The sequence below is a fragment of the Phodopus roborovskii genome, unplaced genomic scaffold, assembly GCF_943737965.1.
Source record: "Phodopus roborovskii unplaced genomic scaffold, PHOROB, whole genome shotgun sequence".
Lineage (NCBI taxonomy): Eukaryota > Metazoa > Chordata > Mammalia > Rodentia > Cricetidae > Phodopus > Phodopus roborovskii.
In genome coordinates, this window is record NW_026125278.1 from 5,754,449 (window position 1) to 5,769,798 (window position 15,350).

At 44.0% G+C, this 15,350-nt stretch overlaps 1 protein-coding gene across 2 annotated transcripts in view; it reads left to right on the plus strand.

Annotated features, from left to right (window-relative positions):
* The window catches only part of Ssx2ip (SSX family member 2 interacting protein), a 32,724-nt gene extending 32,250 nt beyond the window's left edge, over positions 1 to 474 (plus strand). For both annotated transcript variants that reach the window (XM_051194887.1, XM_051194878.1), the window contains exon 14: positions 205 to 474. In XM_051194887.1, coding sequence (XP_051050844.1) covers positions 205 to 382 — 178 coding nt within the window. In that variant the 3' untranslated portion in view covers positions 383 to 474. The remainder of the gene's footprint in view (positions 1 to 204) is intronic.
* The last annotated feature ends 14,876 nt before the right edge of the window (positions 475 to 15,350 follow it).

Sequence of the window (15,350 nt, forward strand, 5' to 3'; positions counted from 1 at the left end):
GACTGATCTGCACTGTTATGATCTTGCTGCTCAGTCTGTACCTGATGTGGGTAAGTGGAATTCTGAAATAGAGCCAGTCCTGAGCATGCCCAAGTGGTTTCCCAGGATGCACTATTAGCACAGACACGGAGCAGTCAGACTTGAGGTGTTCAGGAACATCTGCTCTTAACCAAATTAGTTATTAAGATTTACCTTATTTTCCAGGAGTTCAACCAATGTGCTGAATGTAACTCCTGAAGAAACTAAACCAAATGAGGTTGGAAGAGAATGCACAAATCAGAAATGGAGCGTGGTGTCAAGACCCACTTCACGGGAAGGCTGCTACAGCAGATGCTCCTCAACCTACACAAATTCTCACCTGGAAAGAGATGACTCACCTTAGATGCATAGACTGCCGTGTTCTCGCTAAAATGTGCATCCGAGGTCACAGCTGAGTTAAACAGGGTGTATCATAAAGTCGGTCATCTAATTTAAGATGGTCTGGGTTGTTTGTCCGGATTGCCGTCTTCCCCCAAAGAGCTGCAGTGTAAGCTATTGAAAAGGATGCAAAAGCTTTGGGTGTGTGTTAGTGACAGCAGCTGGCTCTGTGACTAGAGGGATGAGTGGTGTTTGGATGAGACACACATGAGTGGATTTCCTCCTTCAGGAACTCAAAATAGCACTTCTAGGGGACTGATTATTGTAAGCATTAAATCTTTGTCCCAATATGGTTGGCATCGGAAGTTTAGCCTTTACTTGAATGTATACTGTAGATTTTTAACAAAGCAGGTTCTATATTTATTATGTTTAGTGTGATTTTGGGATTACCTCTTTCATATGTTTTACATAAAGTGAAATTTATGTATGTTCTGTACATATGGATATACATGATTATGTTAAAAGGCTTTAAGGTTTAAAAATTTCACACAACCAACGCTTGAGTGTAGTATTTCATGCCAATAAGATGTTTTCAGTGGCATTGTGTTTACAGATGGGTTAGGGCAACCTGCCACATGACATTTAAGATTTTATTTAAAGCCATCTAGGCAGTAGAAATTCAAAGCCACTCCATGAAAGCTGAGTTGAGATAACTAGAAGTACTAACATTACATTTTTGAGATTTTTAAAGCATTACATTTTATTTTATATATGTGAATGTTATAATTTCTAAGAGGAATATTGATTATGGAGTAATGGGGGAAAGACAAAGAAAGAGTATCTTTGAATAACAATGTAAGAACATTGGTTTAAGATATTTAGATGATAAAGGATATTTAAGATAGCTGGATGGTGATATTTTCCTTACCAAATGGGTGCCAGTACAGATATTACTATATCTGTACCAGCCAGGGCTTTATATCATTGCCAATAATTTTGTAATTAAAAGATTTTCAACTAGATACTACTACTAACGAAATACGACAGTGTAAAAACATTGACTTTTGTAATTGAGACATGACATTCTGGACACTCTTGTGTCATTTCGTTTTCAGAACAATCTTAGGCTCTTTTGTCTCGAATGTTTCTGCTGCATGTTTCTTCATGAGACGTATGTTCCTGTTGATAGTAATGACAATGGTATTAACTGTAGACTAGGCCCAGGCTTCTCCCGGGTGGACATCCATCCAAAAGCTTTAAGTGCCTCCCTTCCCCCTGCTTGCCTCTGCACAGAAGCCTGCACAGTCCTTGCTCAGTGATGCAGGTTAGGGATGCAGGTTAGTCTCGTTCGTCTGCCTCTCCCTTTCCCCTCCCCATTGTGGCTGTTGCATTAAATTCATCATTGTACCAAAAGGAAACTTGTGTTGTCCACTTTCTGTGTGACTGTGGGGTCATGCAGCAGCCGCCACATTTGTCTGGCGCTGGTGAGACCGCACTTCCTGATGAGGCATTGCTGCGCAGTAAGCATCCTCTGGTAGCAACCATGCTGGTAGATCCAGGAGCTGGCTTGTGAGTCTGAGTCACACTCCCTTCAGCCGGATGCACACTCACTTCTTTACTCTTTAAAGTGTGATGTTCAGAGTTACTGCTGTGGTCTGGAGGAGCCAACCAGCTGGGATGTAATTACCTTGCTGTTGCAGAAAGGCAATCAAAGTTTGAAGTAGTTACTGATTATTTCTACCCCACAGGGGTCTGTCTCCATGACAGCCTTTGCAGGATACAAACCTTCCTGTTTTTTCATCTTAACTGTGCTGTATTCCATGAGAAGGGTACTCTATAAGGGAACACCCGTTTTTTTTTTTTTGTTTGTTTGTTTGTTTTTTTTTTGTTTTTTTTTTTTTTTTTTTTTTTTTTTTTTTTTGTTTTTTTTTTTTTTTTTTGCAGTGTTTGCATTTCAGCCCAGGCTGAATTCTCAGACTGCAAAGAAATCCCTGAGACTTTAAGGTGTGAAGGAAACCATAGAAGAAGCCAGATCCCTTTCTTTGCTTTAGGGGTGTGCATGAATCTTCCAAAGCCTGTACATCTTCCTAGCTCATTTGTCTTCTGCCCATTCCAATTGTAAAATGCTCCCTAATCACCCAGATTTCCCAGAGGGTTGGGTGGTGCTCTGTTGGAAAGCATGAAATTGGCGGGAAGCTCCTGGGATTCTGCCTCTTGTGCAGGCATTTGCAATGTTCAAGCCGCACAGCCATGCTGGTCTCAACACTCAGTTGGTAGTGCCAGTGTCTCTCGGCTCAAAAGCCTCCTGGTAATCATATGAGCGTATTGTTTATCAATGTGGAAATCTGAAACTTTGTACCTTGAGTTGGCTTTTACATATTTGAATTTTCAGGGCTTAAAATTGGCGTTGAAAACTTGAGATAGTTTGCCAATGATTAGAAACTTAATAGAAAAATCAGTAACAGGAGAAAACCATGGCTAAGATTTAATAAAGAAGGAGTATTTTCTTACAGAAGCAAATATTAAATAACTTGGGTTTACAGGACTATGCACAGCAAGTCGTTTGCCTCATTGTGTAAATGAAATTCTGAATGCTGTTTGGGAATAACTCTGTGGTTCCTATCCTAGCTAAGAGGGCTTGTCCAAAAGCTTTGTAATCACCTGATTTCTGTGGGGGAACATATTCTGTGGGTTAAGGAGAGTGCCTGGCATCCCTGTTAACCTCCCCTGTGGGAGGTCCATCGGAAAGGCCTTGGGACCCCAGGGGCGGCCTCTAAAGTGTGGGAGCTTGGAGCACTCCTGTGATCACCCTGTTCTAAACATTCTAAGTACGTACTCTGGTATAGATCATGCTCTTGGGTTGCATCGTAGGACTTGAGTAAATACACATTGCCCTGTGTGTGTCTCTCCTTCCACTCAGTAAACATGGGCAGAGGACCTGCTGTGATGTTGGGGTTTGTCTTGTCGGCCTGGCCCGAGGATCACCCCGTCACTGAGAACCCTGAGTTGACAAAAACAATGTCAGTCACACATCGGGGCTGTGTGACACACATCATTGCAGCTGCATGCAGTGCTCGCCCCCTGCAGGTCCTTACTGTGCATTGCAATATGGAATCCAGTCACTGGTGTTGATATGCAAAGCAGCTAGGACTTTATCCCCAGGGTTACCATCCAGCAGAAACAAAGCAAAGATGTGAGTGAGCTTGTGGTGAGATCGATTGTGAAATGGGTGATTTCAGTCTTTTTTTTTTTTTTTTTTTTTTTTTTTTGTAAAGTGAGTATTTGGTGATTTTTTTTTTTCTTCTGGGTTCTGGGGGCTGAATGTAAATTAGAATGGAATGAACTGCTGATTAAATGATTTGATCTAAAGCCACCAATTGACTAGTTGAAGTTTTATTTTCTTGAACTCTTGAGAATAACATTTTTTATTTAAATTAAATGTTTTACATATTGACTCCAGTTTTCTCTCCCGCCCATCCTCCCATGCCGCCTCCGCCCTCCCCACTCCAGTGTCCCATTCCCCCCCTACTCCCCAGGGACGATGAAGCCTTCCAGGAGGGGCCATCAAAATCTGTCAAGTCTTTTGCAGTAGGGACTAGGCCCTCCCTCCTGCCTCTAGGCTAAGGGAGTATTCCTCCATGGGGAATATGCTCCCAAAGTCCTTTTGTGCACCAGGGATACATCCTGGCTCCACTGTCTGAGGTCCCTTAGACTGTCCAGGCCTTCTAGCTAAGACCCATGTTCAGGGAGTCTGAGTCAGTCCCATGCTGGTTTCCCATCTATCAGTCTGGGGTCCATGAGCTCCTCTTTGTTCAGGTCAGCTGTCTCTCTGGCTTTCTCCAGCCTGGTCTTGACCCCTTTGTTCACCACTCCTCCTTCTCTGCAACTGGATTCCAGGAGTTTGGCTCAGTGTTAGCTGTGGGTGTCTATGTCTGCTTCCATCTGCTACTGGATGAAGGTGGATGGCATATAAGGTAGTCATCAATGTCATCATCAGGGAAGGGCATTTAAGGTAGCCTCTCCACTATTGCTCAGATTGTTAGTTGGGATCATCCTTGTAGATATCTGGACATTTCCCTAATGCCAATTTTCTCTTCAAACCTATAATGGCTCCTCTATTATGGTATCTCTTTTCTTGCTGTCCTCCATTCCTTCCCCAACTCAATCTTCCTACTCCTTCATGTTCTCCTCTCCCCTCCTCCCCTTCTCTTTCTCCTAGCTCCCTCTCCACTCACTTCCCCTCCCCCTTCCAATATGCTCAGGAGATCTTGTCCAGTTCCCTTTCTGTGGGGGACCAAGTATGTCTCTTGTTTCCTAGTTTTTCTGGTGGTGTGAATCGTAGGCTCGTGATCATTTGCTCTATGTCTAAAATCCATATATGAGTGAGGACATAGCTTGTTGTCTTTTTGTGACTGAGTTACCTCACTCAGGATGGTTTCGTCTAGTTCCATCCATTTGCCTGTGAATTTCAAGATCCATAGTTTGTTTGTTTGTTTGTTTTTGTTTTGTTTTCCATAGAGTAGTATTCCACTGTGTAAATGTACTACATCTTCTTTATCCATTCTTCAGTTGTGGGGCATCTAGGTTGTTTCCAGGTTCTAGCTATTACAAATAGTGCTGCTATGAACATAGTTGAACACGTTTTTGTTGTGTGGATATGGATCATTTTGGAATTGACTAAGAGGGGGATTGCCGGGTCCTGTGGTAGACTGATTCCCAGTTTCCTGAGGAACCACCATACTGATCTCTAAAATGGCTGTATGAGTTTGCACTCCCACCAGTAGTGGAGGAGTGTTCCCCTTTCTCCACATCCTCTCCAACATAAACTGTCATTGGTGTTTCCATTCTGACAGGAGTAAAATGGTATATCAGAGTTGCTTGATTTGCATTTCCCTGATGGCTAAGGATGTTGAGCACTTAAAGTATCTTTCAGCCATTTTAAATTCCTCAATTGAGATTTCTCTATATTGTACTTGAAGTTCTAGCTAGAGCAATAAGACAACAAAAGGAGATCAAGGGGATACGAATTGGAAAGGAAAAAGTCAAACTTTAACTATTTGCAGATGATAGTTTACATAAGTGACCTGAAAAACTCTACCAGCAAACTCCTATAGCCGATAAACAACCTTCAGCAAAGTGGCAGGATACAAAATTAACTCAAAAAAAAAAAAAAAATCAGTACCCTACTATATACAGAGGATAAAGGGGCTGAGAAAGAAACCAGAGAATCATCACCCTGTACAATAGCCACAAGCAACATAAAGTATCTTGGGGTAACACTTACCAACAAGTAGGCAAGTAGTTTGTGTCTTTAAAGAAAGAAATTTAAAAAGATACCAGAAAATGGAAAGATCATCCACGATCTTGGATAGGTAGGATCAACATAGTAAAAATGGCAATCTTGCCAAACGCAATCTACAAAGTCAATGCAATCCCCATTAAAATCCCAGCACAATTCTTCCCAGACCTTGAAAAGACAATACTCAGCTTTATATGGAAAAACAAAAGACCCAGGATAGCCAAAACAACCCTATACAGTAAAGAAACTTCTGGAGGCATCACCATCCCTGACTTCAAGCTCTGCTATAGAGCTATAGTCCTGAAAACAGCTTGGTATTGGCACAAAAATAGGCAGGTAGATCAATGGAGTCTAATAGAAATTCTGATATTAACCCACACACCTACGAACATCTGATTTTCGACAAAAACAGCTAAAAGTATACAATGGAGGGAGGAAAGCATCTTCAACAAATAGTGCTGGCACAATTGGATGATGGTGTGTAGAAGACTGCAGATAGATCCATATCTATAGCCAAGCACAAAACTTAAGCCCAAATAAATCAAAACCTCAACATAAATCGAGCCACACTGAACCTCTTAGAAGAGAAAGTGTGAGGTATCTGGAACAAATTGGTACAGGAGACCGCTTCCTGAACATAACTGCAGTAGCACAGACCCTGAGATAGACAGTTAGTAAAAGGGATCTCCTCAAACTGTAAGGAAAAAGACACAGTTGACAAGACAAAGGCAGCCCACAGAATGGGAAAAGATACTCACCAGCCCAACATCTGACAGACGGCTGATCTCCAAAATATACAGTGAACTCAAGAAGCTAGTTACCAAAAGACCAAACAATCCAATTTAAAAGTGGGGTACAGAACTGAATAAAATAACACATTTCAAAGGGGTCAGGAAATACTGTTGTGCCAGTGGCATGTACAGTCATGTCAGTGATGGCCTGTTTATAAAGTTTTAGAATATCTTTATCAAGTGTAACATTGAACAGATAGCAGCATGAGCTCTGTTGGGAAGTTGTAAATATTGATGGGTTTAATAAAGCAGCACATTTCTTCATTGGAAGAAGGGACAGTACCAATGGCCTTAGTTCTAAAACTCCACCCGCTGAGACTCCGGGTTCTTTTGTGTGTCTAATGTCTTGCCTTGACTCTTTGCAGAGTTTTAGGGTAAAAGAGATCACACTATACATAGTAATAGTTACACAACGTAATACAAAGGGCTCTGATTCCTATAAGTCCTGTGTGTCTCATCTTCATCTTAGTCAAGGGCAAGATGTGGTCCCAACATTGGCGGATCAGGAAGAGCAGACTAGCGAGAGGTGTGCCATCCTCCTGAGTGCCAGGCCTGGAAGGCAAGCCTCTCACCTCGCGGACAGCCTAGCTGCAGACAGCCTGGCCGTCTGCCATGGAGTGGAGCTGACACTGTGTTTCATCTGCTCGGTGATGAGAAAATGACAGGTCTGCAGTGAATTTACTGTGGACAGTGGAAGCTCCAAATAATCTTTGTCTTTGGAAGAAACGTTATTTTTAACCTTGGTATTTCCAAATCTTTCTCATAGTAGATTTTAAGATGTTCAAATGGAATTTGACCAACTTAATTATTAAAACACAGTGTACAGAACACATTTTGTTTGGGATCTTTCGATCGCTCTCTGAAAGAATATTACCACCCTTCTTGTAAGCCTTAATAACAAGCTCATGTTAAAGGATAAGTCAAGGCCACAGGAGTAGGAAGTGAAACCGGACGAACACCAAGCATGGGTACCCCGGGCCCGCATCTCCACTAGACAGAGTCAAACGGAGCCAGTGCTAAGCATGGGTACCCCGGACCGCATCTCCACTAGACAGAGTCAAACGGAGCCAGTGCTAAGCATGGGTACCCCGGACCCGCATCTCCACTAGACAGAGTCAAACGGAGCCAGTGCTAAGCATGGGTACCCCGGACCGCATCTCCACTAGTGAGAGTCAAACTGTAGGATTGAGAACTAAGCATGGGTATCCCGAACCCGGTTTCCAGCTGCTGCAGCTTTTGACTTGATTTTTTTCTTTTTTTTTTTTTTTAGTCCTGGCCCAGCATGGGCTCTCAGGAACCCTGCATGCCTGATGCTTTGGTGAGGAGGTTTAGGGAGAGGCACCTCTCAGCCTCTTTAGAGCGAAGTGCTTTGGGGAACTGTAACAGTCTGAAGCATTTTCCTTTCACCTTGAAAAGTCCTTTTCTCACGAAAGGTAAAAAAAAAAAAAAAAAAAAAAAAAAAAAAAAAAAAACTACTTTTTGGTGAGTTATTGTACTTAAGCAAAGAAACATATAATTGCTAAAATTTGTTATTTGGTGTCAGTGAAATTCAACTTTTCATTCCAAATTTCACTGGAAATGCCTCAAAAGAAAAACAGAAATCCAGCATCTGGCATACAGTGCTTTGGCATATTGTTCTAAAAAGTGAAGAGAAGAGGTTTGCCGGAACCTGAAAGGCCAGCATGGACCTTGTCTTTCTACAGCACTATCAAAGGGAAATTCCCTGACACAGGACACAATTTGGAAATGCTTCTTAGTTAAACTTTGCCCCCTGCAGACAGACCGGTAAATCTGAGGTGAACTCTGGACAGAGAGACAAGAGTACTCATCCCAAACAGGTGGCTTTTGTGTGGCATCCTGGAGCAACATTCTTACTGACTCAATTTATCGCTCTGGAGGGTGGGTTTGCTTTGCAGACACCGAACACTTAAATCACATTCTGTATTCTCTCTCTGTGTCTGATGGCTACAGATAGTTCCAAACTTCCGGGAAAGTGTGGATAGTGATGGGGGCTGCTTGTGTCTAGGCTGGGCCCACAGGCCTCAGCTGTGGTGAATCGTCACCCTGAATATGGTGCATGCCTTCTCTAAGCAACTCCAATTTGAGTTTTCATTAATTATGCCCAGAACTAGTTCCTTTGAGTCCTGCCTCAGATACCGGTCTTCCTGAGATCGAAGCAAGTTGTAGTGTATCCTGATGTACGGTTCTTAACACTTGCTTATAGTGTAGTGAAAAGAAACAAGGTCCCAGACATTTGTATGAGTTTAAATAAATATAAGAGGTAATTTTCAGCATAATGCAACCCTTGCCTCTGTTTCTGTGTGTGATTCTGAGAAACACCAGGTGAAACAAAGAGCTACCCAGCTGAACCAAGCTGCACAGAGCCACCTCGGTTGTTGACTATTGCTCCAGTTTACCGTGCGTTATAAAATACACCCACGCCTACCTCATGGTCTCATGCAACCCAAGTGTGCCACTAATGCAATGTTCAGTCTTTGTCAAAGTCAAGTGTAAGCATGACAGTGGGCTTGCATTTCTTAACCACTTAGCATGCATGAGGTAGCCATTTTATTCCAATTCCTTTGCTACTTTGTTGGGGCGGGGTGGGGGGGGCGGTGTACGTGTGATGTGCACTGGGACCAGAAGAGGAGGTCCCTGGAGCTGGAGTTAGGTGGTTTTGTGAGGTGCCTGTTGTGTGGCTGGCAAAGGGACCAGGGTCCTCTGTGAAAGCAGCAAGTTCTCTCTTATCCACGGAGCTGCCTCTCCTGCCCCACGTTACTGATCAATCGTGGATGCTTTGTTAGGGCAGCGTCTGGGCTCCACCGCCATTATGCAGGCACTTACCCTGTCATCCTAGCGTGGAAGCGGTCTTAAAGTGGACAAGAGAGCGCAAACAATTGCTAGTGCAGCCCTTAGGTACGGTCCCAGAAATGCAATCCCGTGCCCTTTTCAAAACAGTCTTCATCTGAGGCAGACACCCGTGTGTCTGAGCAGGCACTACCTGCTGTAGTGGTCTTTAGTGGGCGTGGTCAGCCGTGCTCGCCCCACCGCCAGAAACTCGGGTTTGCGTCTGCGTGTAACCCAGGGAAACCCAGTCGGAAGTCACTTACACAAAAGCTGAGTTCTGCAACCTGCATAGCAGTTCATTATAAAAACAGCAGCGTATGGAACACAGCAAGATGGAGACAGAGCAAAGCAGGTAAGACTCAGCAAGATCTGCTCGGCAGACTCCACCCCTCCACGGGAGCAACCTCTCCCCGTGAACTGGCTGTGCGACCAAACTTTCTGGGGAGATGTAGCACATGTCCACTCACCCCATAGAGGGAGCCCATGACAAACCAAAGTATGGAAACCACCAAATTCCAGCTTGGTGAACCAGTGGGTTTTACTGCGGTTACTTACAGGAACATGGGTCAGGGGTTACCACAGGAGCAGAAATGACTCACAGAGAGTCGCATCACCAAAGCCCACCCCAGCAGGGGTGACAGCTCACAAAGCTGGGAACCTGGCACTGCACAGCCTGCAGGTTGGAATGTGTCCTTCCCAGGTGCCTCAGTTGGTCTAACCTCTTCCAGGCAGTTAACTGGTTTCTGCTGCTTCTGCTGCTCAGAATCTTCTTTGTGCTTCGGTTGTCTGAGTGTCTTCTTTGCAGCTTAGCTTCAGTTCATCTGCAATAGGCTCTCAGCTTTTATTGCTTACCCTGTCAGGGAGGAGTCTAGTGAATGGTCAGTTTTAGGGACTTCCTGAGGTGAGTTGTTTAACAAGCCTGCTTAAGGATGGAATGGCCCAATCTTGGAGGAAACTGTTACACAACACTCTACCAACTTCTTAACCCTTATTTGTCCCCTCTCCACAGTGGTCTCTGAGCCTGAGAGGGGGAACCTACAGATGTCTACCTATGGCTAAGAATGAGGCCACTATGCCTTGGCAACTGTCACTTGTTCTCAAGAGCATCACCGGTTACAAGTTTGTAACAGGCTTTCTTTTGAGCCACCAGCCAGCTCCCAAATCATGACATGGAGACTTAGTATTAGTTATGACTGCTTGGCCTTATCTTATGTGTCCCTCTAGCTCTTATAACTTAAATAGCCTGTTTCTCTGCTTCTACATCAGGGCTTTTCACCTTTCATTCTGTATGTCCTACTCAGTATCTGGCTGGCTGGTGGCTTCCTGGCAGACCCCAGGTGACTCCCTCTCTCATTCTCTTGAGCCTAGATTCCTCCTACTTACGATCTCTGTCTGCCAGTCCCTCTACTGCCTACCTATTGGCCATTCTGCTTTTTATTAGACCAATCAGGTGCCTTAAGGTAGGCAAGGTAAAACAGCAAAACATCTTTACATAGTTAAATAAATGCAGCAGAAACAAATGTTACACATCTTTGCATAGTAAAAAGAATATTCCATAACATGCATTTAAACTCACAACAACCTTGGTCTAATGGCATAGGCCTAAATATTTATAAGGAAGTTTGACAGGCACATTTTCATCTAGAAAAACCATAGAAGTTGCTTCCCCTTTGGGACCTATGACTCCTCCCCCAGCCCCAGATTTTTGTTTTGGCCTACAGTACCAGGCTTGAACTCCCTCTTGAGTATTGGGCCCTAAATCCAATCATAAGGCTGTTGATCTTACCCGCAATAGCTGAGCCACTACGGCACAACCAGGCATGTCTTCTACCTGGCGTGCTTGTGGTTCAGCAGCAGGGTCCACAGCCAAGCAGGAGTGCTGGCTAGAGTGGCAGTTCTCCACCAGCAGCCTGCATGGCTCCTCCTGGTACTGTGAAAGCCCACCAGGAAGTTTCCAGTTCATTCCCACCTCAGTTTCCCCATTTTCTGCACTCAAAGCCTGTGCCTACAGTGCCTTTAGCAATAGGTTCTTTCCATTTAGTTCATCTAGATCTGACATAAAACCCAACAGCAGTAGTAGTAGCTTTGTTTGTTTGTTTGTTTGTTTGTTTGTTTTTGGAGCCTCAGGGCTTCCATGGCCAACAACTCATACAGAATTAGCCTGTGGGCTTCTGGTTTCTGGCCATAAGACTTCTGGAAGTGTCCATTTCCACACACTTTTTAACTAACCCAGCCCCTGTAGGGTTTTAAGGTAGGTGGAAGTATCATTCATTGTACCAATGGCTTTCCAAATATGTGAAACACTAAGTTAGCGTTATGTTTCCTGTCTCCCCCTATTCTCTCTCTCTCTCTCTCTCTCTCTCTCTCTCTCTCTCTCTCTCTCTCTCTCTGTGTGTGTGTGTGTGTGTGTGTGTGTGTATCAAACCCTTTTTCAGGTGATGGGCAAGACCCTGAACCACTGTTCTGTAACAGAGTGGCATTACAAAGCCGTGATGAGGCTCCCTCCGTCTGTTGTCATCTGTGCTGAGCAGTGTCAGGTGACACCCGAGGTTCACAACGAAGAAAATACTAAGGTCTAAGGCAGCATGAAAAGAGTCCATCATTTGTATCAGTTGCTTCCTTCACAGATCAAAGTTGGGCACAAGCATGGATGGGCGGCACTAATCTAATTAGCTCCCTGTAGTCTTCATTCTCTCTGACTGTTACATTTCCATATCATGGAGTGCTATCATGGGACCTCTACATTTCTCCACAACCCATGGCTCAAGGGGCCTGACAATATGCTCAAACCTGCCTGGGGCAAAGGTGAATATGACCTTGCTGTACCTGCTGGCTCCTTGTGTCAGAGTGGCCCGGGTTGCCATGATGGCTGGAGTTGTTGCATCTCCAACTACCACCCCTCACTGCTGGGAGAATCCTTGGGCAAACCATCTCAGTCCTTAAGGTAACCTTTCGCATAGGGAAACGTACTCCTTAGTATGGGGCATACTTACCCACCCTGGGGCCAGCTTGATCGGCTTCTGTGCACTGCTCTTCAGGCTTTAAAGGTGGCCAGAAGCTGCTCGGCCCAGAGTTGGGCTTTTTATTAGTTTTTTTCCTTAGGAACTCCAGCTTGACATAGCTGTTGCCACATTTGTCTTTGAGTAACCCAGATAGACCCCTTCTCTGTTTTACCATTCTTTAAAATCTCTGTCTGAATACATTGCTGGATGGTTAGAGATCATGGTCTGCCATATCCTAGCAGCTATCTAGGATCAGCAATATGGAAACGCCTTCCCTTCCCTGCAAGGCTTCCTGCTCTCTCCCCACACTTATGTGGAGACTGTCCCCTTATCCAAAAGCTGTCTGTAAACCAGATGCCAGATTCATCTTTATCTTGACCCTTGGCACAGATCCCTGCTGAGAAGACTCATGCTAGGAGCTCGGCTATGGGACCGGACTGTCACACACTAAGCCTTGTGATAGGACTGTGCCACTTAATGCAAATTAGGGATTGTCCCCAGGCTCCCCAGTCCTAAATAGGCCCCGTAGTCTGGAACAAAGTTGACCTGATTCACCGAAGTCTGTCTCCCAGAGGCCTGTCTCTGTTCATGCTCATGGGCCTCTGCAAAGCTGTCTGACACCTTCTGCCTCTTTCCCCTCTGGGACTTATTGGTCACAGCCTGAGAGTGAAGGAGAACTGCACACTCTAGTTTTGTTTTTAAGTTTACAGTCACTGAGATCCACCAACGCCTTTCCTGCTTCATAAAGATTTGTCCCACCAGAGGACTCAGCAAAGCCACCAAAGTTCCTTACTAATCTCTGGGTCCCTAGTGATACACACACACACACACACACACACACACACACACACACATATATATACACATATATATATACATACACACATATATACATATATACACACATACATATATACACACATATATATACATATATAAATATATACACACATACATATATAAATATACATACACATATATACATATATAAATACACACATATACACATATAAATATACACACATATATACACACACACATATATACACACACACACATATATACACACACACATATATATATACACACATATATATACATACACACATATACATATGTACACATATATATAAATATACACACATACATATATATACACACATATATACATATATAAATATATACACACATACATATATAAATATACATACATATATACATATATAAATATACACACACATATACACATATAAATATACACACATACACATATAAATATACACACATATATACACACACACATATATACACACACACACATATATACACACACACACATATATATATGTGTATATATATATATATATAGTCATTTTGTCATAATATTTTTATTATTTGGGGATTTCACCTAAAGCACCCAGATCTCTTCCCAGTCCTTCCAGATCCACCCTTGTCGCCTTCCCCCACCCTCCCCTCAAAAAGATTTTTTTAGAAAGGGAGAAAAAAACCCAAGTCCCGTCTGTGTTGACTTTGTAGTCACTGGGCCATGGTCAAATTCCCTATGTCCAGACCCTTAGAGAAGCGAGTGTGTCCCTTCCCTGCCACCCATCAGTACACATCTGTTGTGGAGAGCTGCACTTCAGGGATCTTTATCTCAGGAAACCGTCATACAATAGAACCTGTTAGTGATTCTCAACTACAGCTTTGGGGCAAGAAATCAACCACACTAACGTATTGGTGCTTACAAATGAATTCTTTTACCAATGTTATATTGGAGGGAAACTCTAATTTATCCATACCATTCTTGTTCCCTCACAATTGTATTTCTTTAGCTGTTTTCAATGGAAGCAGTTTGTTCTAACTGCACAGGATGTGTGTTCTGCACACATGGGCCTACAGACAATGAGAAACTAAGACTGGAAACTTCTAAATGCCTGGAGCTCACCACTCCTGAGGTGGCTGGGTTGGTAATTCTAATCCCACTGGACCTCACACGCTTCTGGCCTGAAGGCTCCCAAGGGGCTGCTGGTATTAAACTTCTTTCTGGACTGGCTAGCTCTCAGCTTATGGGTTAAGGACATTACCTCAGCTTCAGTGTCACAGAAGTTGTTCTCAGGGAAGTGTCAGCAAGGCTTTCCTCCTAGCCCCCATCTCCCCCAGCTCTTGGAGAAAGCAGTCCAGCTCGCCCATTGCTCTCTGACCTGGTGGGCGTGTGTGAAATGAGGTCCTTCATGCATAGCATTGATGGCAGAAAAGCAAGAGAAGCCTGGCAACTCTGCATCCTGACTGATGGGGGTTCACCTTCTGTATATGTTTTCTCTTATTGGCTGATGAAGAAAACACTGTTTGGCCAGTAGCCTGGCAGAAAGGACAGGCAGAGCTACCAGGCCAGGAGAATTCTGGGAAGAGGAGGTAGAGAGATGTGGTGAGGAGATACTACTACTGCACAGGATGTGTGTTCTGCACACATGGGCCTACAGACAATGAGAAACTAAGACTGGAAACTTCTAGACCCTTCTCCAGTGAGAAAAGGCCACGTGGAAATGCTTGGATTAACAGAAATGGGTTCGTAATTAAGAGAGGGCTAGCCAGTAAGAAGCCTAAGCCATCGGCCAACAGTTTATAAATTAATATGTCTTTGTGTGTTCATTTGGGGATAATTGGCCGTAGCCCCCTGCCACTTTAGTTTTAGCTTCATGCTTATTGCCACGCCTAACTCTAGCTGGCTGGGTTTTCTCCTGGCACCGGTACTGTGGGGAAGAGAGCTTCCTCCTTAGGCGCCGTCTGCGGAATGAGCTCTACAGTTCTCTGCAGTTAAGAGCGAAGTTTCAGAAAGTAGATGGGTCAGGAATCCTTCCATTGCTGTGAGAAAGCACCAGGGGAAAGGACTTAGCAACGTTTTGTCTGGGCTCGTGGTCTGAGGACAGCTGGCAATCACAGTGCTGGCTGCATTGCATCCAGTCAGGAAGCAGAGACAGAGAGACGCTCACTTTCTCCTTCCTCAGTCCAGGGCCTCTGCCTGTGGAATGGCGCTACCCAGTCAGCGTGGGTCTT